The sequence below is a fragment of the Panthera onca genome, chromosome B4 (assembly GCF_046562875.1).
Source record: "Panthera onca isolate mPanOnc1 chromosome B4, mPanOnc1 haplotype 2, whole genome shotgun sequence".
In the NCBI taxonomy this organism is placed as follows: domain Eukaryota; kingdom Metazoa; phylum Chordata; class Mammalia; order Carnivora; family Felidae; genus Panthera; species Panthera onca.
This window is the reverse complement of record NC_138345.1, coordinates 127,298,725-127,326,318: the sequence shown is the minus strand read 5'-3', so window position 1 is coordinate 127,326,318 and position 27,594 is coordinate 127,298,725. Positions and strand designations below refer to the sequence as shown.

General features: G+C 43.6%; 1 protein-coding gene across 2 annotated transcripts in view; it reads left to right on the top strand.

Moving 5' to 3' along the window:
• SYN3 (synapsin III) overlaps positions 1–27,594 on the top strand; it is a 465,237-nt gene that overhangs the window by 71,687 nt on the left and 365,956 nt on the right. For both annotated transcript variants that reach the window (XM_078449497.2, XM_060656504.3), the window contains exon 4: positions 22,272–22,363. In XM_078449497.2, coding sequence (XP_078305623.1) covers positions 22,272–22,363 — 92 coding nt within the window. The remainder of the gene's footprint in view (positions 1–22,271; positions 22,364–27,594) is intronic.

Here is a 27,594-nt window from a genome sequence, read left to right as displayed (position 1 = left end):
TTCTTTAAAGCAGAGACGATGGAACCAGAACCACATGATGTGTTTGCACTGGCATCCCATAAAAGCAAGCGCTGTCAACCGCTTCTTATTCACCACCTTTGTCAGCCACTTGCCCTGACCCATTTCACCCCCACATTCCAGTTTACTCTCAGTCTGCCTAATCTCTGGCCTTGTGATGCCTTCGACTGCTTATGATCTCCCTCCTCTGCCCCTCCTCCCGACTTCTGCCCCTCCTCATACCCTCTCCAGCTTTGACCTTCAGCTTTTGCTCGGCCACTCTTTACATTTACTGAGCCGGCTCTGCTGTCCTGTCTACCATTTGGGGTCTGGCCCACTCCCTGATGAGAGGACCTCCCCCTGGCTTTTCACCCTGACTCTGCCAACAGCCCCTGCCCGGATGTGCTTACACACAGGATTTCAGCCTTGCATTTTAGTAGAATCCAGGGTTATTAATTAACCCAGGGTGGAGCCTATTATGAAACATCCCAGAAAGCTGGAACAGACCAAAGGGACTTCTGAACTCGCAGCAGGGAAAAATGCCTTTTAATTGACTGGGATGACTTCACCACAAAAATCTGTCTAGCTGTTATGCTAAACTGGAAACTAATCTATTAGATTGTCTAAGGAATCTCCCAACCCGCCCTGACCAGAATCTCCTGAAGAGAGAAGCCAGGCCCGCACATAAACAGGACTTCTGCTTTGAAATGGATTCTTTTGGATCCTACCCAGACTGGCTACATTTTCCAATCCTTGAGTAAAAGAGGGGATGCTGATACCTGAGAATGAGTTCATATGTCCTACCATGTCTACCTTTAAGATCACATAGGAGCTATTCTAAGGAGCTGCTTACTTTAGAATTCAGCCCAGGCTGAACCTCTCTGGGACCACTTCTCTCAGGAAGTTTAGAGAGTGACATGAACGAATTTCCATGGATGGTGCTGTCCTGGGCTTGGAAGGGATCGATGGGAGTAGCCACTGTCTGATCCCATGCTTACATGGCATGTGTACACTAAGCACTTCATATGGATTAGTTCATTTAATCCCCATCACTTCCTGTGAAGGTAGGTATTAACATGTTTCCCCATTCTCTAGCTGAGGAAACTAAGGCTAAGAGAGGTTATAAGGGGGCACAGCTTACAAGTGGCAGAGGCGGAATTCACAGTTATCCAGATGCTATTTTAGGGGGCAAGGTGTATTACAGAGAAATAAAGTCTGGGCAAAACGTGGTGAATTTCTTCTCATGTGTAAAGGGCTGGCTTGTGTCTGAGACTTGTTCCATGGGACTCAAGCTTGGCCTCCAAGGTCCTCTGTGAGCTAGTCGCTGCCTACCTTTCTTTCTTCATCCCCTTCATTATCTAACTTAGGCTGTAGTCCCAGAAAACCCCTGGTAGCTCCCCACCCATCCTAACACTACCGTCTTCTGTCTACATCCCATCCATGCCTGTGCTTATGAAATCTCTCCTCCTAGGACATCCTTTCCCAAATTTTGCTGCAACGTCTTCAAGATTTAGCCTTGGCCTTGTTTCTGTTCTGCTTCCCCTGACCACCCAGGGGAGGCAGGACCAGTTGCCCCTTATCCATATGCTCTCACACAAGCATTTCTACCATTTTCTACCATTACACTTACCAGATTGCTTTGAGGTTACTAGTCCACCGGCCTGTCACTCCCTTTAGAGAACATGGACAGTATGTTTATTCATTCTATAAATATGTATTCAGTGCCTACTATGTGCTAGGGCTACAGTGGTGATTGAAAACAGATGTCTCGAGGAACCTGGCTGGCTCAGTCAGTTAAGCCTCCGAATTCAGCTCAGGTCATGATATCGTGGTTCATGAGTTCGAGCCCCACATTGGACTCTGTGCTGACAGCTCAGAGCCTAGTGCCTGCTTCAGATTCTGTGTCTCCCTCTCTCTCTCTGCCCCTCCCCTTCTCACACTCTCTCTATCTTGCTCAAAAATAAATAAACATTAAAAAAAATAAAACAAAAAACACAGATGTGGTCTCTACTGGATAGAGCTTAAAATCTAATGGAGAAGACAGATACGAATCGCATAATCAGTCTCTCTCTCTCTCTCTCTCTCACACACACACACACATACACACCATAATTACAAATTGATTAGGAGCTGTGAAAGAAAGATACACAGTGTTACAGGAGCATGTGGTGGGTAGGCTACCACTGGGTACTTATTCAGGTACTTAGTAGATGCTCCAAGTACCCAGATACATAATCTGGCATCATTTCATATCTCTCTAACTTCTCTGTGGTAAGGAAAAATCAAACAGTGACAGGGAGAATATTGGATCCACCATAAGAACTTCCCCGGAGATAGACTTACCAAAATACCCTATTGTCTGGTAAATGACACAGGTAAAGCACTAGTCTGACATGAATGATACATGTAAAGCAATGATACATTACAATACAGGTAAAACGTGTTTGAGTGAGCACAACGTGCCAGCCACTGTCTGAGAATTCATGTAATCTCCCCACAACCCCACCAAGGAAGTACTGATGGAAATAAGACCCGACAGGGTAAGTATCCTGCTGATGGCCCCACAGCTGGTAGGCGGGAGAGCTGAGATATGGAAGCTCCAAAGATGCCCTGGAGCCCACACTGCTGACCCTACATCTCACCACCTCTCACCCTTCTATAGAACTGGGGCTCATCAGGCACACTTCCTCACCCAAGGTCGTGGTGCTGGTGAGACAGAGAGCCAAACTATGCCCACCCTGTCTCTTCTTTTCCAAGTCTGGCTTTGGAGTTTCTAGGGGAATGGGCGCCTGGGTGGCTCAGTCAGTTAAGCATCCGATGCATGATTTTGACTTAGGTCATGATCTCACGGTTCGTGAGATTGAGCCCCATGTTGGGCTCTGTGCTCACAGCATGGAGCCTGCTTGAAATTCTCTCTCTCTCTCTCTCTCTCTCTCTCTCTCTCAAAATAAATAAATAAACTTAAAAAATAAAAAAAAGAATGGAGTTCCCAGGGGAAGAACTTGGCAGTGATAAGAAGGCAGCACCAGAGAGGAAGCGGAACTGAGCCTCATCTGGGGGCATCAAGGGTTGCGCTTTGTAGGTTCTGAGTGCGAATTGAAGGAAAGAAGGAAGATTAGTTACTGCAGGTCAGCTGTGTGCTCCTCGTCAGCCTCATGCTTCCTGCATGCTGCTGTATTCAGCCCTTCAGCAGTGCCTGTGGTGTGAGTCTCATTATTGTCCTGATGAGGAAACTGAGGCCAAGAGAGGTGAAGTAGGTATTTGTGTAGTTAGTGGCGGAATTGCTACTGGAACCTATATCTGCCTGTTCCAAAAGCCCATAATTTTCCCCTTAACTCACCCATTGCCCAGCCAGCCCTGGAAAAAAAAAAAAAAAAAAAAAAAGGCTTGCGACGTCTGGCCTAATGCAGTTTTTCAGATTGGTTTTCTTGGAGACCATGGATAGCCCATGTGGGTTTTCTGAGCTCCCTGTATCTGTGTTGCTGGTACCTTTCTTTGCTCCCTGAGCAACAACCCTGAAGTTCCCCTCATGGGCTTCTGGGTGGGTTCTTAGCCTGTTTAAGATGGAATTGAACCAGGTGACCTCCCCACCCACCCCACCTCAGGGCCTACATTCTGTCCAGACAGGGAGGAGACCGGCAGCCCACCCCTCTGGCTGCCAGGAAAAGCAAGGGAAACAGACGGGTGAATCTCCCCTGGTGGGGCCAGCCACACACCAGGAACCCTAACTTTGCATTCATTGGACAGAACCAGGTTTTGATCATTTGTCTTAATTTGCTTATTCTCGTGCAGCTGCGTTGGTCTGTCTGGCTCCCTTTGCCCTCCTCGGTCCAGGCTCCTCCATGTCTGTGGGATGAAGGCCAGAGTCCTTAAGCAGCCCCATGGCTCTTCCCAATCAGGCACCAGCCTGCCTTTCTCACCACCTCTCTTTTCCTCTTTCTGCTCAGTGGTGCCCCCGAGAGTCCTTGGAGGAGCCAATATTTAATTTCGATGGTCTCTTGTTTACAGCAGCTTTTCTCTTAGGTTCCACATCTCGCTTTCCAAAAATGTGATTTCTATGAATATCTATCCATCTGTCTCTTCTTCCATTCCTATACCTTTTTATTTATGTGTTCACCTTCTCTCTAAAACCTAGGTCATGCTCCACTCCTTTTTTGTGCTCTCTAATAGTTTAGAACTAGCCTTCTTTCCCCTAAACACCTTCATGAAATTTAGTATTTCATAGTACCAATAATAGTGATAATATAAGGACTCCCATATATTAAGCATTTGCTGCATACACACACATACACACACGCATGCCTGACACTCCACCAAGATTTGCTATACATACCCTCCCTTCATCCTCACAGTGGCCTTGTAAGTTATCTATTACTATCACAGGGGAAGAAATGAGGATTCAGAGAGGCCCAGCAGAGCAGCTTTCAGTTGGCAGAGTCATGATTCGACCCCTGGTTCCCAAGCAGCCCATACCCTATTCTCCTAACTCCCACTGCAACCTCACCCCTCATTTTGGGGGATATGAATCTACTGCTGTCCCTTCTGGTTTCTTCTAACCCTCACTTTAATTGTCCTTCGCTATATATTTATTGGGGAATGACATTAAGATTCTGAAGTAAACAGGCTCATTTTTATTAATTCTTATTACTATTCTGTATTTTACTCACGTGGAGGAAATTTTTTTGTTGCCTTAGAAGAAAGAAGAAATATTTTGGGGTGCATGGGTGGTTCAGTCGGTTAAGCATCCAACTTCGGCTCAGGTCATGATCTCATGGTTCATGAGTTCGAGCCCCATGCCTGGCTCTGTGCTGACAGCTCAGAGTCTCGAACCTGCTTTAGATTCTGGGTCTCATTCTCTCTCTGCCCCTCCCCCACTCCTGCACATGCACACACTCTTTCTTTCTCTGTCTCTCAAAAATAAATAAATTTTAAAAAAATTTTTTTAAAAATAAAGAGATATTTTGAGGCAATTTGGTGTGATGGATGAAGCTATGCCTCAGATCAGAAGAGCAAGGGATCAAGTCCTGGCAGTGCCTCTTATTACCTGTGGGACTTGGGGGATGTGACTCAAGGTTCTAAACTTCAGTTTCTTTATCCACCAAATGGAGAGATCATAGCACTACTACTGTGTTCAGCACACTGTAAAAATGTGGTCCATTTTCATTAAATCAGAGGGGACCCTGGATCTAGGTTGATTATTTGTAAAAGGAGGAACTGGCCAATGTTTGGAGCGCTTTCTACCTGCCAGCTCTCCCCAGCCCCAACAGATACCACTGCTCAATGAAGGCATGCTTCCCAGCCGAGCTTAGGGCAGCCTCATTATTCTCCACACAGCAACCAGAGCTGGCAGTAAAATGAAACCCATTGGGTGACCCCAAAGGAACTTTCAGTTCTCACATTCTGTGGGTTTGATACAAGCCTACTTAAAAAGGATTGTAAATTAGGGATAAGATGGTTGGATCCTGGAAAGATAAGCTCAGTTAATAAATATACGATGGGAATGAAACCAAGAATACTGAACAACAGACCTCTGAATTTTCTTCTGGCGATCTGTAACCTGGAGTTGTCTACAGAACAACTGTTTTCTGGTTATACCCCTTAGACCCATAGTGTAGGAATACCTGGGGGTGCAAACTACTGAGCATCTTTGGAAAGGCGGGGGAGGGAGGGGGGGAGGGAGGGAGGGAAGGAAGGAAGGAAGGAAGGAAGGAAGGAAGGAAGGAAACAAGGAAGGAAGGAAAGAAGGCAGGCAGGCAAGCAGGGAGGGAAGAGAGCTTAAGTCATTCCTTCTTCTCTATCAATAATTCCCAACCAGGGGCGATTTTGCCCTCCGAGGGACATTTAGCAATGCCTGGAAACATTTTTGGTTGTCACAAGATGGAAATGCTGCTGACGTGTATGGGTAAAGGCCAGGGACATCTTACAATACACAAGACAGCCACCTGCAACAAAGAATTATCCAGCTCAAAATGTCAAGGTGCCAAGGTGGAGAAACCCTGTTTTAGAGAGAAACAACTCAAAGATGACCTTTTGTGCAGGGAGCCCCATGGTTCCCTAAAGACAGGTGATAGCAGTGTAGTGTATGATGGTGTGGGTTTCCCAGACCAGACCTCTCCAAAGAAGCTTCACCTTCACACTCCCTTTCAGTCAGCACAGTAGCATTGGGACAAGGACACGGCAGGGACCTTCTCCCCCATTCTTACCTGACAAAGACACTGAGGCCGAAATTCCTGTGATTTCCCCAAGATCGCATAGCTGAATGTTCCAAGAATGGAATTGGACCTGGGTCTCTCTTAGCCCATGCTGTGTGATTTTGCAACACAACCCCACATAATAAATGTGTCTCCTGGCTTGTACCAATAACCCAGCAGAGGCCTAGAGTCTGTTGAAATCCTGAAAGGCTGGACCAAGCCTATTGTAAAAGTACTCAGGATTTGTTTTAGTTAAGTATGGAAAGATGACAGAAATAACTTACATGAAAGATGAAGTTCATTGTGTTCATAGTCCCCTAAAAGCAGGAGGCATAGCTTGCCACGTTTGGGGACCACATGAGGAAGCACCATGGCCAATCAGGAGGCAGAGGGAGCTAGGCGAAAATGTGGGCAAGAGCCTTTATTATGGATTTGCAGGAAGGAAAGGGCTAGCAGGGCAAGCAGCCTTAGGACTGACTAGTTGGAATAATTTCAGCAGGCTCTAGGGTGTAGGGGGCTGTCCCTGATTGTCTGGAACCTAGCCTTTGTTGGTCTTAGAGCAGGGGGATAGTGGCCTGGACTGTGAGAACCTGGTAGAGCAGGTAGTTAACCCCCGGGCTCTGGATTGGTTTCGGCTTGCATTTGAAAGACACTGTCTATGGAGAGTTGTTTACCATCTCTAGGAATTGGCTAATCGGGAGAGGCAGTCTTTCCAGGGTCAGCAAGTCCTCAAGATGTGAAAACATCAGAATATAGAAAATAAGACATGGCTAATACACCTGTCTAAGTCCCAAGCCTCATCGCGCTGTAGTTTTTTTCATAGTATTTATTTTATTTGAATTATTTTTAACGTTTATTTATTATTGAGAGAGACAGAGCATGAGCAGGAGAGGGGCAGAGAGAGGCAGAGACACAGAATCCAAAGTAGTCTCCAGGCCCTGAGCTATCAGCACAGAGCCCCACTCGGGGCTCGAACTCACAAACCATGAGATCATGACCTGAGCCAAAGTCGAACACTTAACTGACTGAGCCACCCAGGCGCCCCTTTTTAATAGTCTTTTAAAAACAAACTCTTTTATTTCCAATTAAATCTTATATAAAACCCCCAAATTTAAGCAAATTAAAACATAAAAATTACTGCTCTGTTTGATTCATAGCTGGAAAACCCTGAATCCTTTGAACCTCCAGAAGGTGACTAAGGCCCCTCCTTAGACTGCCTCTTTGGAGGTAATTCTCCTGCTGTCATCCTACCATGACCTCCAGGCCTGCTGTTCCCCTTGTCTCAGGTACTGCTCTGGGTTGCAAGAAGCCTAGTGAAGTAGCTAAGAGCAGGGACCCTGGAGCCAGACTACTTGTGTTCACCTGGTCTGTAACCTCCCAGCTGTGTGACCTTGGGAACTGCATGTAATCTCATTGCACCACAATGCTCCCAGGTATAAAGTGGGCATAATAATTAGATGACCTCCCTTAAGTGGTTACTGCCCTTCGAACAGTGCCTGGCACATAGGAAGTGCTTAAAAACCGTGATACATTTTAATCCTAATATAAGTATAATTAATGATACGAAATCATAAATATCATTATTATATTGCCACCGGAAATACCAATTGTATTCATACAACTACCTCATCTAGTCCTATTACAGTTACTTTTGTTGGTGCTTCTCCAAAGACTACAGTCACTGATTCTTCTACTTTAGCCTTTGTTGCTGCTGCTTCTCCTACTTTTGTTCCTACCGGGATAAACCATTTTCATAAACCATTGGGCATTACTACCGCCAAGTGAAAGTAATGTCAGCCAGGTTCTTAGAGTTAAAGCAGGTGTGAAGGTGTAGAAAAAGACATGAGCCATCACTGCTGGGCCACCACAGACACACTCATCCTGTTTCCCTTCTACCTTTGTCTGTATTCTCCTTGCTGTTGGTTTAGGGGGAGTTATTTATGAAGTCACGTGGGCCACCGATGAGGTTGTATGTGTGATTCTAAGCTTATGAGGTGTTTTCCCTGAGCCTGCAAAGTCAGAAATGACCCATTAAAATTCTTGGTAGTGCCTGACATGTGTGTGAGTGCCATTGTGAGTCAGCAGCTCAGAGGGCCACTCTGCTCCCTGGAAGTGGGCAGAGAACCCTCCTTGCCTTGGCTTCTTGACATGGAAATGCCTTGACTGCAGGTGGCTCTTTTCCCTGACACTGTCCCTTGCACTCCCCATTTGGGGATTCAGTTCAGGTTGGCTTTGAGCCTTATCTGGATCATGCTGTCTTGGAACTACTGTGGCCTCTTGGGAAGACAATGATCATCTGAGAAGATGAACTTGGCCTCTAGAAACAAGAGTCCCTATTGAGGAAAAGGAATCAAGGAACAGCTCCTTTGCAAGGAGAAAGTGGCCCTTGGGCTCCCCCTTTCCTGAGCCCCGCCTTACTTTGGAGATATTTCACAGTGGAGTTTTGAAGGGGTGACTGGTTCATACCAAGCTGCCTTAAATGCTTGGAGCAGAAGCCTATGGGGACTTGCAAATCAACCCCGGGAAGAGAAATTAGCTATGTCTTGTCTCAGAACTCCCAAAGCCTGCTCCAAAATAAACACATAAGCTGTGCCGGCAGGGAAAGCTTAGGCCTTTTTTCTTCTTCATTTTAGAAACTCCATGTGTGCATTATTTTAAATAGGCGCCAGCACACGAGGCCCTTTTAACAAGATTGAAAACAGATGGGGCCTCAGGCTGTTCAGTAGCTCTCAGAAACGAACATGGGAAGTGCTAAGCCATCTCGTGTCCAGGCGACGTTCATCTTCTTCTTGAAGCACAAGTCCGCCAGGCCTCTCCTGCACAGGGAAAACGAATCTGCTTCCTGCGTCAGGTCTGTCAGCCAGGGGAAGGAAATCTCTCCTTTCACTGCATTTACCCGTGTTTGCATTTACTTAACCCTTTGGCAGCTTGGGAGAAAGGAGGATGGGGCTACCCTTGGAGGCCCCATGCCTCTGGAGCTGGGAGCTTTGGGTTTACCTTCCTTACTATAAATGGGATGATGACCTTTCATGGTTCACATCTCTCTGAAGGCTCCCAGGCTCACTCCAAGTATTAGCCAGAGGCCTTCCCACAGCTATAGGCCCTTCGTGGTTAGACTTCTCTGGCATTCTTCCTGCCCTTTCCTGCCTTGTCTTCCTTGCTTACTCTGAGCTAGGCATGCTGACCTTCTCACTGTTCTCTAAAATCCAGTGACAGAAAACAAGTGTTGGGGAGGTTGGGGAGAGATTGGAACCCTCCGTGCCTTGCTGGTGGAATGTAAAATGGCACAGCCGCTGTGGAAACCAGTGTGGCAGTTCCTCAAGTTAAACACAGAATTACCTTATGACCAAGCCGTCCCACTTCTAGGTATATGCCCCAAAGAACTGAAAGCAGGGACTCAAACAGATGTTTTTAAATCCATGCTCACAGTGGCATTATTCCCAACAGCCAACAGATAGAAGTAACCTAATGTTCATTGACAGACGAATGTGTAGACAGAATGTGGTCTATCCATACAATGGAGTATCAGCCTTAAAATGGAAGGAAATTCTGACAGATGCTACAACATGGGCAAACCCTGAAACCATGCTCAGTGAATTAAGCCAGACATAAAAAGACAAATACTGTATGATTCCACTTCTATGAGGTCCGTGGAGTAGTCAGATTCGAAGACACAGGAAGTAGGATGGTAGCTACCAGGGGGAAGGGGACTGGGGACTTCTTGTTTCACGGGTATTCAGCTTCTGTTGGGAATGATGAAAAAGTTCTGGGGATGGACGGTGGTGATGGTTGTACAACAGTGTGAATATACTTAATGCGTCTCAGCTATCCGCGTAAAAACCAGTTAAAATGGTAAATGTTATGTTTGGGTACGTTTTACCACGATGAAAGCAACCTTCCTTGCTTCCAGCCTTCCCCTTGGGGAAGGGGAACCCCCTTCCCCAAGGCGTCCTCACTGTATTCCTCACTGAGGTTCTTTGTGCCAGTGTCACCTCCTCAGCAATGCTTGGCCACTCTCCCTAAAGTGACACTACCCCTGCCTCCATGCACACTTCTCAGTCACTCTGTATCTCTTCACCGGCTTCATTCTCCTTCACAGCATTTAGCACCCTGAGTCCTGAAATGCTGATCTTCCCAAAGTATGTGGCACCAAGCTGGAGCTGCCTTAGAACAGCAGGGCCTCTGTGTCCAGGGTTCAAACGTCACTGTGTGTCCGGGGGCCCCCGTAGGAGGAAGTGGCAGGTCCTCATCTCTGGGTGCAGACTGGATTAATTGAGAGAAGGTGAGACACAGGGAGACAGCTGGGAGGCAACTCTGGGGAGAGAAGGGGAGCAGTGGGTAGGAAAAGAAGGTTGAATGCTCTTTTCTTTTAATAAAGTTTATTCATGTATTATTTCTGAGAGAGAGAGTGTGTGTGCACAAGTGGAGGAGGGGCAGAGAGAGAGGGAGAAACAGAACCCGGAGTAGGCTCCAGGCTCCGAGCTGTCAGCACAGGGCCCAATGCGGGGCTTGAACTCATGAACCGTGAAATCATGACCTGAGCTGAAGTTGGACACTTAACTGACTGAGTCACCCATGCGCCTCTGAATGCTCTTTTAATTTCTATAACCCTGAAAATGGTTTTGTACCTTCCAAATGAAAAAAAAAGTGCATGAAGGCAGGATAAGAGCATTTGGATTTCTCAGAGCTTTGATGGATAAGACGTTCCTGCCATCACATTACAAGTTTCAATTTGGAGAAAGAAACTATAGAAATTAAATGCCATCAGCCTACTTAAGTTCTTTCAGTGTCTCCCCTGGGTTGTTCAGGGTCATGTGTGCTATGACATGTCAGCTCTTCTGACCCCAGACAGCCCCTCCCGGAGCTCCAGCCATCCAGTTTCACACATGCCTGTGATACAACTGGACACAGCAGCTGCCCAGCAGTGGCCTTTGCTTCCACATTCCAGTCTCCAAGTCCCCAAACTGTCCATCGTCCCTCTGGAGAAATGTGGGGAGACTTTCACACTGGTTTGCTTAATCCTATAAACACCCTTTTCTGAACATTCAGCCAAATAGTGTTCAAACGTGTGGAGCCAGCTCGGCCAGGAAAAGAAGTAGATGTCAAGCAGACATTAACCATCATTTTTTTTCTGTGTAGTTAAGGTGTGGTCTTAGAATTTCTGAATGTTTGCCCTGATCTGTTGTAGGTAGGAAAAGTTTGTTGCAGGTGGCAAAATTCTTTCCTAGGTCTCTCAACCTTAAAAGCTTTGGAGGCTATGGTGGTCCCACCATTTTGTCCCCCTAAAGACTTCCCCTGCCTCTCCTTCCCTTCTCCGCCTTTCCCTTCCCTTTCTCTTTCCCTTCCCTCCTCTCCTTCCTCATTTCCTTTCTTCCTCCAAGACATCATCAAAAGCTCTCCTCACCCTTAAAGCTGACCTAACAGAGGGAAAAAGACAATGGTTGCAAAGGATGTTTTTCTTTGATTCTCAGTTGCTGTTGTTTCTTGTGGGTACAGCTTCCTTGGGAATCTGAGCAGGAAGGGGTGACTGTCAGGACAGAACTAGGGCATGCCTCCGTGCTCCGGCTTAATCTCTACCAAATGTACATCTAGGCTCTGGAGAACAAAACCTGGCTGTTAAAAAAATTCCTTAAAAGTGAGAGTGCCACATTTATTAGTGATTTTTTGCAAACTTGGCTTCTTGAGTTCTCTCATTGCCAAATGTGATGGTGGTGGTGGTGATAATGTTGGATCTTCATCATGATCTTCATTGGCAATGTGAAGATGATGATGTTGCTGAGGAGGATGGTGATGGTACTAACATCTTAACCCTCTCATCCAGACTAAAATCCTTATCATGATGGATCCACTGTCCCCTCTCTGACCTCATCTCCTTCCACTCACTCTTCACCAGCTCTTTTCCAGCCACACTGCCTTCTTTGCTGTTCTTTGAGCTCTGCACATATACTCCAGCCTCAGGGCCTTCTTCCTTGCTATTCCCTCTGCCTGCAAAGCCTTTCTCTCTCTTACTATATGATTTGCTCCCTCACTTTGCTTATAACACTGATAAGTGCCACCTTCCCCTGACCCCCCGCCCCCTTATTTGACATAACACCTCCCAGCACTTTGTCCTCTTACCAGAAGCTATGTTTCCTCCCCTGACATATTGTTTATTGTTAATGGTCTGTCTCCCTACTAAATACAAGTCCCATAAGAACAGGGAATTTTGCTCCATTTGCTGCTATGTCATCAGTTCCTGTCCTTGACATAGTAGTTGTTAAGTGAATGAATGAATGGGTGAATAGAGTCAGGGTCATAGCTCTCTTGCTCAGTAATTTTGTGATCTTGGCTGAGTCATTTGTTCTCTCTGCTCTTCAGTTTTCTTGTCAGCTGATGAAGATGCTAATACTTAACCCTCTTATCAAGAGGTTGTTGTAATGATCCAATTAAATACCGTGATAGGTAACATTCATTATGTACTTATTTTCACTTACATGCCTTGCTAAGGGCTTTTATTTTATTTATTTATTTTTGAGTAAGGCCTTTTTAAAAAATTTCTTTATTATTTATTTTGAGAGAGAGAGAGAGAGAGAACCAGTTTGGGAGGTGCAGAGAGAAAGGGGGACAGAGGATCTGAATTGGTCTCTGTGCTGACAGCAGAGAGCCCAATACTGGGCTTGAACCCACAAACTGTGAGATCATGACTTGAGCCCAAGTCATACACTTAACTGACTGAGCCACCCAGGCACCCCATTGAGTACAGGCTTTTAAACTGATTAATTCATTTAATGCTCACATCCACCCTTGGAAGGCACCATTCTTAGCCTCATTTTACAGATGTGAACTAAGGCATAGAAAGGCTAACCTGCCTAGAGTTGTACAGCAAGTAAGACGTAGAGCTCAGATTCAAACTTGTAGTCTGGTTCTGAAAACCACTCTATACCAAACTCTTTGTAAACTGCAAATCACTGTTGATGATTTGTTTTGTTTTGTTTTTAAAATGTGGCTAACTCCACCTAATTTTGGATTTTCCATTACTTGAACAGTTAAGAATGTAGGTTTGTCATTGCAATCTTTTTCTATATTTTTATATTTGTTTTGACATGTTTTTATGTATTTATCGCTCCCTGCCCTGCCTTCTCGCATGCACGCATGTGCACACACACACACACACACACGCACACGCACACACACACACACACACACACACACACACACACGAGTATTATGATGTTTTGATGAGCAGAATATGTCTTTGCATCTACCTGTCATAGCTGGGTGCTCGGCACAGCCTGACCCAGTGGCCCGGGCCTTCACTGAGCACTGCTCCTGAGTGAGATTTCCTTGTCTGGAAGGGGCCACTCAGAGTCTGCAGACTCTCAAAGCCTCTTTTGTCTGCAAGGTGAATCTGAACCCGTGGAAAAGACTTCAGATGCCAGCCAAGGAAGTCACTGAGCCCACGGGGCCCTCAGAACTAAAAACACAGCCTGTGCCGGGAAATCTACAGGAAGCAGTTCTTGCCGACAGCAGGCCTTGGGCCACCTGCCAAGTGTTTGCAGCAGCGGGGTATTTGGAAGAGGCAGAGTGGTGAAGGAGGGGTAGGGGCCCGTGGGCTTTGCTGATGGACGCCGCACACTGATGTGGGAAGGTATGAAAACAAGGGCGGTCACAGCACAAGGAAAGCCCAAGGCTGGCAAGTCGCCCTTTAATTGACCCAGCTCTGTGAATTATAACACGCATCATCTCCAGCGAGCCACTTGGTGCCATGTGGAAGGTATCGGCCTGGGTTTGGGTCCCAGCTGACGTAATTACCAGGTTGTAACTTTGGGAAAGGTCGTTTGCCTCCCTGGGCTCACCTTGGACACTTACAATAGGCATTCACGTATTTGAGCATTGTGCTGTAATGCAAGGTACTGGTTGGATGCTGAGATAGAGCCAGGAACGAAACAGACATCCCTGCCCCCTGGAACTTCTATTCTGGTGAGAGAGCTGGACCATTAAATATTAAATTAGGATGGATGTAAATCATGTCATATGCGGACAAATGTACAGTTTTGTCAGTGGGGATGAGTTCAAGCAAGGAAACAGGGCAGGGAGTACAGCAGGTGCTCTGTAAGGAGGTGCTACTGGGGGCTCCACTGAGCAAAGCTATGAGTGGAGTGAGGAAGGTGGGCTTGCTGCCATCTCCAGGAAGCTCTAGAGGTTTGGGGACTGGAGCAAGCCCGGAGCTTGCTCAGTGTGTTTGACAATGGAAAGGAGGCCAGTGTGGGGCACAGGGGATGGTGTCAAAGAGGCCATCACTTCATCAGTGTCTAAATCACACAGGACGTTAGAGGCCAGGCAGGACTTAGGTTTTCTGTATTTAGTGCTACTTTATTAGTATTGTTGTTGTTGTTTGTCCTTCTAATGAGCCTCTTAGACCCTGAGAGACTCTGTGAAAGAACTTAAGACGTGAAGATCACAGCACTTGCAGAATGTTGATTTTTTTTTTAAGAATTTGTTAATGACACAGTTTTGTTCCCAAGAGTAAACATAACAGGGGCGCCTGGGTGGCTCAGTCGGTTAAGTGGCCGACTTCGGCTCAGGTCATGATCTCACGGTCCGTGAGTTCGAGCCCCGCGTCGGGCTCTGTGCTGACAGCTCAGAGCCTGAAGCCTATTTCAGATTCTGTGTCTCCCTCTCTCTGACCCTCCCCCGTTCATGCTCTGTCTCTCTCTGTCTCAAAAATAAATAAACGTTAAAAAAAAAAAATAAAAAAAAAAAAAGAGTAAACATAACAGTCTGTTAGGGATTAGAGTGGAATTTTGATGATAACTTGCTGGAGGATGCAGGAATGCCCTAATCCTACCTTGAAAATCACTACCAGCACCCCTGTTCCAGGTTCCTAAGGTAGCCAAATACACAGGGAGGAATAGCAAATAAGAGTAGAAACACCACTGAGCGTTAGCCGGCCTAGGTTCCCCAGCCCGAGGGCAGGGCTCTCTGCCAGAGCTGGCGTGAGTCCTATAGATTTGTGGATGTTACTTACTAAATATGTGGCTGTTATCTCTAAACAGTTCCAAGGTACAACAAACACGATTATGAAAAGAGAGAGCAGGACATCTGGGGCTTCTGGGAATCCGAATTGATGGTTGCCAACTCATGGAAGAGAGAGCAGCAGAGGGAAAGATGGGTGCTGAGATGAACCCCTTTGAGGAGCTACAGGCAAGGGAGGAAGTTGACATGATGACCATGCAGACCAGCAGGCACTCAGCTACAGAGAAGCCAGAATCCCATGCCGTTGCCTACCTTTTCAGCCTAGCAGTGACCCTGCCTGCTGTCAACTGTAGCATTGTGATGTCCTGACCCATAGGTTAACAGTTCCTCTTTATGGGGTGTAATGCGAAAGGTTGGAGAACAAGGCTGAGTGTCAGAAGTTGACCTAGCATTAGAAAAGGTACTGGATGGAGACTGCCCACCTTCTCCTATACACTCAGTATCTGTCTGTCTGTCTCTTTCTCTCTCTCTCTCTTCTCCTGAAAAATCTATGGAATACCTAAGGCTGTACAAGGGGGCACACTCTCAGGGTTTAAGAGTACAGTCTGGGCCAGATAGATTTCACAAACTGACAGGAATTTCTAGTATCTTATCAGCCACCCTCAGATTCCAGAACAGTCTGTCTGCCAGAATCTTGCCTTTCTCAGGACTCCGGACAACATCTTTTTGTGTCGAAATCCTCCTTTAGTCAGGCTTCATGGTCAAGGCGATAGCTGCTACCTTCACATTCCCACACATTCTTGGTTTCTTGGGTACATTCTTGTCAGTCATCCAAATCCAAGCCCCATTTTCAGTTTCTTTCCCATTGATCTGTTGACCTAATAGCATTCTTCAGCTTATCGTAATTATGATTACAATCACCATTTCCATTCTGTCATCAGATGTCATTATCATCACAAATGCAATTACTAGTAACTAAACATGAATACCCCATGCTTTCAGTAATATTATCTACTTGGCATCACATGCTCACCAGGTGCCAGTTCCAGTGACAATGCAGCCAAAGACCCTACAGGAAACTGAATGCATTCCATCCTGTGTGTGTGTGTGTGTGTGTGTGTGTGTGTGTGTGTATGTGTATGCATGCACGCACCTGCATGCATTTGTGTTTTGGAACTGGATGTGAGTTTAATTATGAAAAGGTGCTTCTATTGCCTTCTGATCTAGGGGGCTGTTGAGGACATTTTGTTAGTGGATATGATTCCAGCCATATCTAGTACCTATAACAGCTTGGAAATTAGAAAATTCTGCAGAAATATTTGTTGTTAAATATGTAACCACTCCCCTCATCTGCAGCCTTTCCTGTTTCCCAGTAGCCCTCCAGAAACATTAATGCTTAGAGCCTGTGAAAGTGATACTCAAAAGGGACTCTGTAGATGCGACTGTAGTTATGTACCTTAAGATAGGGAGAGTGACCCTGGTTATCCAGGTGAGCCCACACAAGCCCTTAAAAACTGAATTTACTCTGGCTGGAGACAGAAATGTGGCAGGAGAGGAAGTTAAAAATGTTTAAAGAATAAGAAGGATTTAATGTGCCATTACTAGTTTGGAGATGGAGAGTCCTATGTGATGCTGAATGCAGGTGCCCGTAGCTGGTTGGGGGAGGCTTCCAGGGGACACCAGAAAAGACAGGACCTCAGTCCTACAACCACAAAGAGTTGAAGTCTGCCAGCCACCTGTATGAGCTTGGAAACAGTTTCTTCCCAGAGTCTTCCAGTAAAAGCTTAGATGCTTAACAACCGTGATTTGGGCCTCGTGAAACCCAGAACAGAGAAACCAGCCGAACTCATGTGGACTTCTGACCTACAGAGCAGTGAGATAATACACTTGTGTTGTTTGAAGTTATTTACCTTGTGGTAATCTGTAATGAAGTAACAGAACTATGAGTAACAGAAGATAAAATGCACTATACAGTGAAATTCATGTTCCTTCACAGAAAGTTCAGGATCCTCCTGGACTGGTCTCTGACCTACCTTTCTAGCTCTTTTTCCTATTCTGTTCCTCCATTAACTCCATGCCCCAGCTACTAAAGACATCTCACCATTCCATTGACCCGATAGCCCTGTATTTTTTACCTGTGCTTTTGTTACTAGCAACTTAGATTGGGCCTTTCCCCTCCTCTGTGCCTGGAAACATTCTCCTCAGTTTTGTGGTCTAGTGAATCTGGCAATGGACAGAGTTTCATAAGGCATGCTGCATAGCATGCATAGGTATCTGCTCATCAAAAATAAAAATAACACTTTATTCAACAAATATTTTTGGATACCTACTGTGTACCTAGAACTGTGTATAAAGCAGTGCCCAGCTTTCTAATAAAAATATTAGTGCATGGCATTCCTTTTTTTTAAATTAATTAATATATTTTGAGAGAGAGAGAGGGAGGGAGGGAGGGAGGGAAGAGCAGGGAGAGAGGGAGAGAGAGAATCCCAAGCAGAATCTGCACTGTCAGCACAGAGCCCAATGCAGGGCTCAAACTCACAAACTATGAGATCATGACCTGAGCCCAAACCAAGAGTCAGACACTTAACAGACTGAGCCACCCAGGCACCCCAAAAATAAAAGTAACACTTTATTTAACAAAAATTTTTGGATACCTACTATGTGCCTGAAGCTGAGTATAAAGCAATGAACAGCTTTCTAATAAAAATATTAATGCATAGGATTCATTTTTCATAAGATGTGATAATAGATTTTGCCTTCAGTGATAATTGGGGGACACTAATTGAGAAAGAAAGATATTGACTCTATTGATTATAATGCTTTCATTTACTTTTTTTTCTTTTTTTTAAAGTTTATTCATTTTTTTTTCTTGAAAGAGAGAGAGATAGTGAGTGGGCAGGGGGCAGAGAGAGAGGAAGAGAGAGAATCCCAAGCAGGCTCTGCAATGTCAGCCTGATGCAAGGCTCAAACCCATGAACTGTAAGATCATGACCTGAGCCTAAGTCAGATGCTCAATCTACTGAGCCACCTAAGGCTCCCCTTATAACTCTTTCATTTTAAAGTCAAAGGGAATACAAGTGGAGAGTGAGGGGTCTGCCTGCAGTCATTGTTATTGGGTCAAATCCAAGGTTTAGGTCAAATCCAAGGTTTAGGTCCCTGGTCCCCAGACTTAAAGACCGATTCCTTTTCCACTATTCTTTGATTCCTCCATGTACATGTTTTAAAAAGTCACAAATAGGAAAACTCAGATAATCCAGCACTTTCAGGTATCATTGAGGTCAGTGACAAAAACCTCCCATACCAGGTACCAAAAGTAACAAGAGTAACAAAATCCAAAGTCCCTATATGTGCCTCATATTGCAAAAACCTACCTGTCTTTAATGATGTCTAGAGAAAATCTCCCACGAATGTATAATATGACAGTTTTCCCTTTCAAAACAGAATCTTGACAATCAAAATTACACACAGCCTTTCTTCATTATGGTGTTATTTTTTTCTGTTAAAAAGAAGGGAAAGAAATTTCTTAAAATTCCCCCTCATAGCAGCAGACAGGGAAAAAGTAATGCAGATGAGATAGCGGGCTTGAGCTTTCAATAGGGTGTACAGAAGCTCAAATAAAAGATGATGTTTAGACCTGTCCTGAAACCCTAAAGTTCATTTATAAAGCCAAGAGAAATTTATGGGAGCAGGTGAATATGGCAATAGAATGCCACAGGCACCATTTCTCAGTACAGGTAAGACTCAAAAGTCATGGAAGTGCTTGCTTCTCCATTTATTAGCCTCTCAGCTGGCCTGCCACACTGACAAAGCTGAAGGGGCTGAGATCTTGATTTGTTTTTAAACCTTTAAGAGAGGTGGGAATCCCCTGAGGAGCTCTTTGAGGGGTCTGGCCATGATGGTGGATTGCAGTGTGAATCAGAGGATAGAACACATTCTGTTCAACCAATCACATCACTAGGGAAACATTCAATAGGTCTATTCAGGATGGAGCCTTTGAGGTCACCTCGTTGCCCAGTGACTGGATTTTGGAGTGGGTTAGTAGGAAAACTTTCAATCTGCTTCAGCAGGTTGAGGAGACAAGAGGTGTGGTCTTGTCTTTGAACCTGTTATCACTGGAACCTAGTTGGGCTTGCTTCCCTCTTATAATATTATACTACTTGATACCAAAACTCACTGTAAAGCTGCAGTAACTGAGACAACTTGGAACAGACTCAAAGATAGACAAATAGATCACATGTGAGGTGACTTGATGTCTGACAAAGGCACCAGCGCAACTCTATTGGGCAAGAAGAGTCTTTTAATAAATAGTGCCAAAGTATTTGAATAACCATATAGGAAAACTGAACCTTGGGTCTTACCTCCGATCTTACACAAAAAACTAAAATTCTAGATGGATTACGGATGTAAATGTGCAAAGACCCAATTTCCAACAAACCCACATTTGTGGGTATCAGGGCTTAGGATGTGGCCATATCTTTGGGGGGAGATAATTTAACCTACTACAGTTTCTGTGAGAGTTCTGAGGCTCTTCAAAAACAGCTGCTCTTTGAGATTCTCCTCTCAGTAGAATCACTACCTTGAAGGAGAAGTGCTTGGATACCTCTGAGTTCATTTCCAGGTTTTGTTTATTGAAGTTTTTCAAAAGTAAAATACAGAAGAGAGCCCTTTCTTCACTACCCTCTCTGTACTTGATCCAACAGATGCTGGCTACCCTAACAACCCAGGTATTTGCCTCCTGTAATTACTCATAAACATAACTAGGAAATAATTCTAGACACCTTGCTCTGAACACCATGAACTTCTAACTTGTATATCCAAGCCTGAGTGTGTCTTTTATCCAGATTATCTCTTTCCATTTGGGCAGCAAGACAGCCCCTGGGGCTTGGCCACCTCGAAGTTGGAGATTCTATGATTCAAGATTCTTATTTGCTCCCTTTCTTCAAGTTTTTGGTGCCCAACTGTTCTGTGTTGCAACTTTCTTCTAACATCTTTTTCTCCTCACACTCAAGCAACAACTTTTATTGCTAATTCTTCTTTGTAATCTCGCCAGTGGAGTATCTTAAACATGATGGGACTGAATTTTTAAGACTTTAGACTTAATAAACAGGTCATTACCACTATTTACTAACCTGGACTCATTAACAGAGCTCTTTGCTTTTCACCTTGCCACAACATAATGAGGCTATTAATTAAAGCAAGAGACATAAGCACTCTGGGTTTCCTTTAATGCCATCTAGGGAGATGACTAGGTCTTTGGTCATAATTCTGTTAAATGTTTCCAAGGGGATACATTTAAATCACTATGAAATGATATTTCCTTTCCATATAAACTTGGTTTTCTCTTCAAATGGGCTATTTTTAGGTCCCCAAAATTCCCAGTTGTAATCCACCCAGTGCCTTATTCAGCTAAACAGTGGGAGGAGTGGGGTGTAGCAGTCAAAAGCATAGGCTGGAACCGGACTGCCTGGGTTTAAATCCTGGCTCTGCTACTTACTGTGTGATATTGTGCAAGTTATTCAGTCTCTCTTTGCCTTGTTTTTTGGGTTTTTTTTTTTTTTTTCATCTGGACAAGTGTGAGGATTAAATTAATTCATACATGTAAAAAGCTTAGGACAGTATCTGGCACGTAGTTGAGTTTTTCATATGTATGAGAAGTTATTTTCATTCATTTAATCCAGGGAAATGGTTTTTGGCATTTACTGTGTGTATGGCACAGTTTGTTACTATGCATTTTCTAGCATGGGGTTACAAGTTGAACTGTGCCTCCCCAAGATTCACACATTGAAGCGTTAAGCTCCAGTCCCTCGAATGTGACTTATTTAGAGAGAGGGTCTTTAGAGAGTTACAGTGAGGTCATTAGGGTGGGCTCTGGTGCAGTATGACTGGTTTTCTTATAAAAAGGGGGTCTTTGGATACAGAGACACGTGTAGAAGGAAGACAGTGTGATAAGACATAGGGAGAAGGTGGCCATCTGCAAGCCAAGGATAGAAACCTGAAACAGATTTTACCTCATAGCCTTCAAAGGAACCAACCCTACCAACACCTTGAGTTTGGTCTTCTAGCCTCCAGAACTGTGGGAAAGGAAATTTCTGCTGTCTAATCCACCTAGTGCTGGTACTTTGTTATGGCCACCTTAGGAAACTAATACAGATGGTTATGGTACCATGGCATCACTATCCCCAGGGAGTATATAATCTGGCAGGAGGGATATCTTCCATAGGATTCTGGTCACAAGCAAAAGAAATGTGGCAGATCTTGCTTAAGCAAATAAGAAAAAAAAGAAGATGAGTTTATAAAGATATAGAGGTATTGCATAACACCCAAGGACAGGATTGTAGCTGGCACATAAACATCAAGAGTGCTCCCCACCTCTTGCCTCTCTGCCCCTCTCTTAGTGACTGTGACATCCACCCACCCCCACCAGTCCCCTTGTGTTCTATACTTTCCCAATCTAGATGGCAGAAAACATGGTCTTCATTTGTACTCAGGTTCTATGTATTAAATACAGCCCCTAGAAGGAAACTGCATGAATCACTCAGCAGTTCCAAATTCTAATACAAGGGGACCTTATTCCTCCACCCTGGGTCAGGTGCCAACCCCATCAGCTGTGACTGAGAGAGCATTATTTCAGTGCACAGACATGGTGCTTCTACGGTAACCATGTAGCGGGGTGAGGAGAAGGGCCATGACCAAAAGAGGTAAGAGTGGGCAGAAGACGAGGAAGGCTCCATTAACAGTGATAAGTGATCACACACCTGAAGCTGGAGAAATCTAGGGAAAATGTCATACTGAACAGCCTCTGGCCTTGTACAGTGCTGAAGCTAGAGTTACTTCTTCCACTTTCAAGGAAGTAGAAATTAGAAATGGTTAAAAGCATAGGTGCTTGAATCAGAGACATGTAGGTTTCAATCCAACTTGGCCTTTTATTAATTATGGGACGTGGCACCATGCCTCTACACCTCAGATTACTCATGTTTCAGAAAAGGAAGTAAATAATATCACCAACTTCCTAAGTTTCGGGCAAAGTATAAATGTGTACTTGGCACATAGAAGTACCCAATAAATGTTAGCAGTTTTTAGCATCGTTAGTTTTTGATGAATCCTTTTTTGTTTTCCTTTCTCCTTCAGGCTGAATTCTCAGAGTTGAACCTAGCTGCCTATGTTACTGGGGGCTGTATGGTGGACATGCAAGTCCTGAGAAATGGGACCAAGGTTGTGAGGTAAGGAGCACTGAGATACAGAAAACCGTCATTTGAGAGGCGTGTGTGGGATATCTCACAGAGCTACCCTCTGTTGCCTCTGACCCAACTCCTGCACTCCATGTACTTTTACATACCAAGGGTTACTTCCAAAGGGTTTTAGGTATCGTTGCGATACGAGCCCTGGGCTTGCAGAGAAAAGACCAGGTTCAATTTCTGTCTTTGTGACTCTATTTGGGTGTATTATTTAGTCCTTCTCACCCTCTGTTTCTCACTTGCAGCGGGATGATTGCAGCACTCAAGTAAGAGTCATGTATGTGAGAGTGAGTGCCCTATTTCTTCTAAAGCACCATAAAATGTCAGGGTTTATTAGAATGAGCTACTGCTTGCTTCCAGCATATGGCAGCCTAAATGTTCAAAGCCTCCCCTCTCAGGACATCAAACCTAAAAGTACTGGATATAACATTTTCCAAAGAATCTGTTTAGAATGTATGCTGAGCTTGAGGGGGAGTGAGGGAATTCTTCATTAGCTGAGAAAAGTCAAGAAAGTGCAAATCCACAGAAGAGATAAAGTGTTGTATTAATATATTTCTATCTAGTTAAGCAACCAGAGTAACACAGATCAGGTCTTGTGAGGGTTTAGCTGGGGAAGAAATAGGATTCAGATTTGGGGAAGTAGAGAAAACAGGAAGAATTTTGAGGAAGAGGTGGCCTTGGTTCTAAGCCTTGTCAGCGGTGGAATATGGGCATTCTGTGCATCGTAAGAGTAGGAAGCAGTCTTTGTAAATGCAGACAGGCAAAAAAAGAGCATGTTTGGGAAATTATGCTAATTCAATTTATTGAGCCATTTTTGTCCTTTTTTGAAAAATGCTTATTTTATTTTTGAGAGAGAGCACACATGTACGAGCAGGGGAGAGGCAGAGAGAGAGGGAGACAGGGGATCTGAAGCTGACTCCATGCTGACAGCAGAGAGCCTGATGTGGGGCTCAAACTTACAAACTGTGAGAAGATGACCTGAACTGAAGTCAGATGCTCAACTGACTGAGCCACCCAGGCACCCCAGCCTTATAAAAAAAAATTTTTTTTTAATTTTAGAGAGAGAAAGGAAGAGAGAGACAGCAGAGGAGGGGCAGAGGCAGAAAGAGAGAATCCTAAACAGGATCCACACTCAACATGGAGCCTGATGTGGGGCTTGATCCCACAATCCTAGGATCATGACCTGAGTTGAAATCAAGAGTCAGAAGCTCAACTGACTGAGCTGTCCCAGCACCCCTTATTTACTGAGCCATTATTTACTGAGTACCTACCATGTGCCAAGACATATGTAGCTTTCTGTTTCTAATAATGATGGCCTAGATGATTTAGACCATCTTTTCCACTGAAAACAACTTAAAAACTGGTTTTAAATAATGATCACCTTGAAAGCCTTCAAAGAGTTGGCATGACAGTAAGGAATTACGAAGAAGAGAATGATGTGGAAATGGAAACCCAGAGAGATGAATGAGTACAAAAGTTACCTTTTTCCTAAGAGTATTTGCTAAGTCTGGCAAATTTAAAAATGGTTTGATAGCCTAGCAGGAGCAAAGGAGAAAGATATGAATGTTCAGGGACACTCAAGGTGGGGAACATAATGATAGGCTCTCTCCACAATAAGCTGAGACCCAAAAGGACCACATCTTCAAGGTGAATGTGTTTTATAAGTAGATGAGCCCTCACAAGTATTTGCAGCTTGAATTGCAGTTTGATTGATCTTCTGGGAGCCTCAAGCATTAAAATTGGTTTATGGTGATCCCAAACATGCTAGAAGTGAAAGGAAATCATATATAGAGGGAGGTACTTTCATCCTAGGCTTCAAATAAATTTTTTTTACAATAGCTAGCACATAGTCAAAGATAACCAGGCACAGACACCATGAATGAGAAGAAACAGAAACAATAGACAATAGAGAAAACCCAGAAAGATATCACATATTGGACTTATCAGACACCAATTCTTAAAAAAAAATAATTATTAAGTAGAAAAAAATCAGGTTTGAAGGTATCTTCCAGAAATAGAAAACAATAAAAAGTGACACAACCATTTTTTTAAGAAACCAAATAGAACTTCTAGAAATGAAAACTACAATCACTAAAATTATTGGATGTGTTCTATTTAGCGGCATATTACACACGACTGAAAAGGTGCTAATGAAGTGAAAGGTAGAGCTGAAGAAATTATCATAAATAAAGCACAAAGAGAAAAAGCTTAGAAATGCAGAACAGTTGATTAGATTTTGTGAGAAAGTAACATTTAAACAGACTCTTGAAAAGAGAATGGAGCAGAGGCAGCATTTTAAGAAACGATGGTTGTGAATCTTTCAGAAAGATACCAAACCACCAAAACCAGAAGCTTAACAGATTTCAAGCAGGATCGATAAAAAGAATTATACACCAACACGCAATAGTGTCAGTACAAAAAGATGAAGAAAAACATCCTTAAAATAGCGAGAGAAAAAGGCTGATTAATTTTATTGGAGTAACAGACTGACGGATCACAGACCACAGTAGTAGAATGACATCTTCAAGGTTCCAGAAGAAACTAATTGCCAAGCTCTAATTCCATCTTCAGGGAAAAATTTTTTTATGAATAAGGGCAAAATAAAAACATTTACATAAAATGTTTTTACATAAAATTTTTTTTTACAAATTTTTTTTTACTTAAAACATTTACATAAAATTACATAAAATAAAAACATTTAGTGAGGAGAATACCCTTACTAAGGAAGATTGTAAAGAACATGCTTTAGGCAAAAAGACAATGATTCCAGAATAACATAGAGCTGCAAGAAGATATGTAAGACAAAGAAGGTGGTAAATGTTAATAAACACTGTCTCCAAATAATAATAATAACACCTTATAGATTTAAAAAATACATGAAGAATTAAAATGCATGATAGTAAGATAGTAATGGTTGGGAAGAAATGGAATTAAGGTGTCCTGAAGTTTTTGTATTGTCAGGGAGGTAAGTAAATGTATTGATTAATAACAGGCTTTAAAAAGTCAGAGATGCATGAGGTAATTTCTAGGGTAATTACTAAAAAAAAAAAAAAAAAAAAGAATGTAGTAAAACTTAAAAGCTACAAGAGAGGGAAAAAAAATAGTAAAAGACATGAAAGGAGAGAAAAACCAACATCGAATGGATATTACAAATAAAATAAGGTGGTAGATTTACATCCAAATGTATAAGAAGACTGATAATCATTCTAAATGACTTGCACAGTAGTACTGGTTATTAAAATGTTGAAAATTTTCTATACAAGTTGGTAAATAGCTTCTGCCCTGAGGCAAATGAATGCCCTCAGCTACTCATAACCCATGGATAGGCATGACCATTGGATTGCTCTTTTGTCCCCCAGTTCACCAGACTTCTGTCCCCCAGCCCATATCCTTTGTTCTTCCCGTAGTCAGAGAGTGCCCAAACATTGTAGGGGATGCACACCTTGGGAAGCAATGGTGGAACCCCAGAGAGAATGTGCCTGGTTTCCTCTGTCCCTTCAAAGCTGTAAATGCTTATGAGTCCACTGGAGTCGCCCTCTCATGGTCACTTGTGAGAACTACAACCTCCACAAAGTAGAGCTATGAGTTGTTAAGTATTTATCATCACCAATATATATCATTACTTGCATTAAGTGTAAAAGGACTGAACGCTCTACTTTACAGAGCATCTACATTGAATTTTTCAGAGTAGATTTTTAAAAATCCAGCTATATTCCATTCAAGATACTCATCCAAAACATAACAATATAGAAAGTTTGAAAGCCATATGTATACGTATACACACATATGTATATATGTGTATACGTATATATATGGCTACTGGTCAAAAGAAAGCTAGCTTATGTAGCTTACTAATATCAGGGGGAAAATAGACTTCCAGGTAAAAAGCATTACTAGGGAAAAGAAGATAATTCATTATGATAAATATAAGGAAAAGATAAAGATTCTAAATTTATAAGCACCAAACAAAACTGCCTCAAACTATACTTCAAAAATTATCAAATTTATTTGTGCTTCTGTCCTGCTTCTTTATCTGGAAAAGGAACCAAATTGTCTTACTTTGTAATATATAGAAATGAGAACGTCCATCCCATTAGTCTTCAAATTTGGCTACAGATGAGAATCACCTGGGAAATGTTTTAAAATCCTGATGGCAAGGAAATATGCACGACCAATTTCATTAGACTCTCTGAAGGTAGGATTTGGGCATCTCTAGTTTTAATTCTCCAATGGGCAGCCTGATGGAGAACCTCCCGAGATAGCTATCACATCATCCCTGCACTGGGGCTGGATCAGCTGTGCTGGGTGTGCTGCCTGAGCAAGAATCCCCTTGCAAAATAGATATCCCCAAGCCTCATTCCAGACATGCCATCTTCTTCCTGAATTTGCAAAATTGTTTGCAAAAATAAATTTTCAAAAATGTTCCAGGTGTTTGTTAATCAGCTAGTCTCACAGCGTTTAGGAATGGCAGGCTTTGAAGACAGTTGTTTTGGGTTGAATTGTGTCCCTCCTCAGAAGATGTATTAAAAAGTCTTAAACCCCTAGTTTGTTAGAATGTGATCTTATTTGGAAATAGAGTTGTAATTAGTTAAGATGAGGTCACACTGGAGTAGTGTGGGCCCTTAATCTACTATGACTGGTGTACTTATAAAAAGAGGGAGATTTGGGACGCCTGGGTGGCTCAGTTGGCTAAGCGTCCGACTTCAGCTCAGGTCATGATCTCGTGCGATCCATTGGTTCAAGCCCCGTGTCAGGCTCTGTGCTGATAGCACAGTGCCTGGAGCCTGCTTCAGATTCTGTGTCTCCCTCTCTCTCTGTCCCTTCCTCACTTGGGCTGTCTCTCTCTCTCCCTCCCTTTCTCTCTCTCTCTCTCTCTCTCTCTCTCAAAGATAAATAAACATTAAAAAAAGAAAAAAAGAAGAGAGAGATTTGGACACAGAGACACAGGGAAAGTGCCGTGTGATGGTGAAAGCAGATTCAAGTGATAAGTGTACAAGCCAAGGAATGCCAGTAATTGCTATCAATAAGCTAGGAGATAGGCATGGAACAAATTCTCTCTCAGCCCTCAGAAGAAACCAGTCCTGACAACATCTTGCTTTCAGATTTCTGTCCTCTAGAATGGTGAGAGAATACTTTTCTGTTGTTTTAAGCCATCCAGTTTGTGCTACTTTGTTTAGGCGGCCCTAGAAAACTAATACGTAGTGCTTTTCAAATTA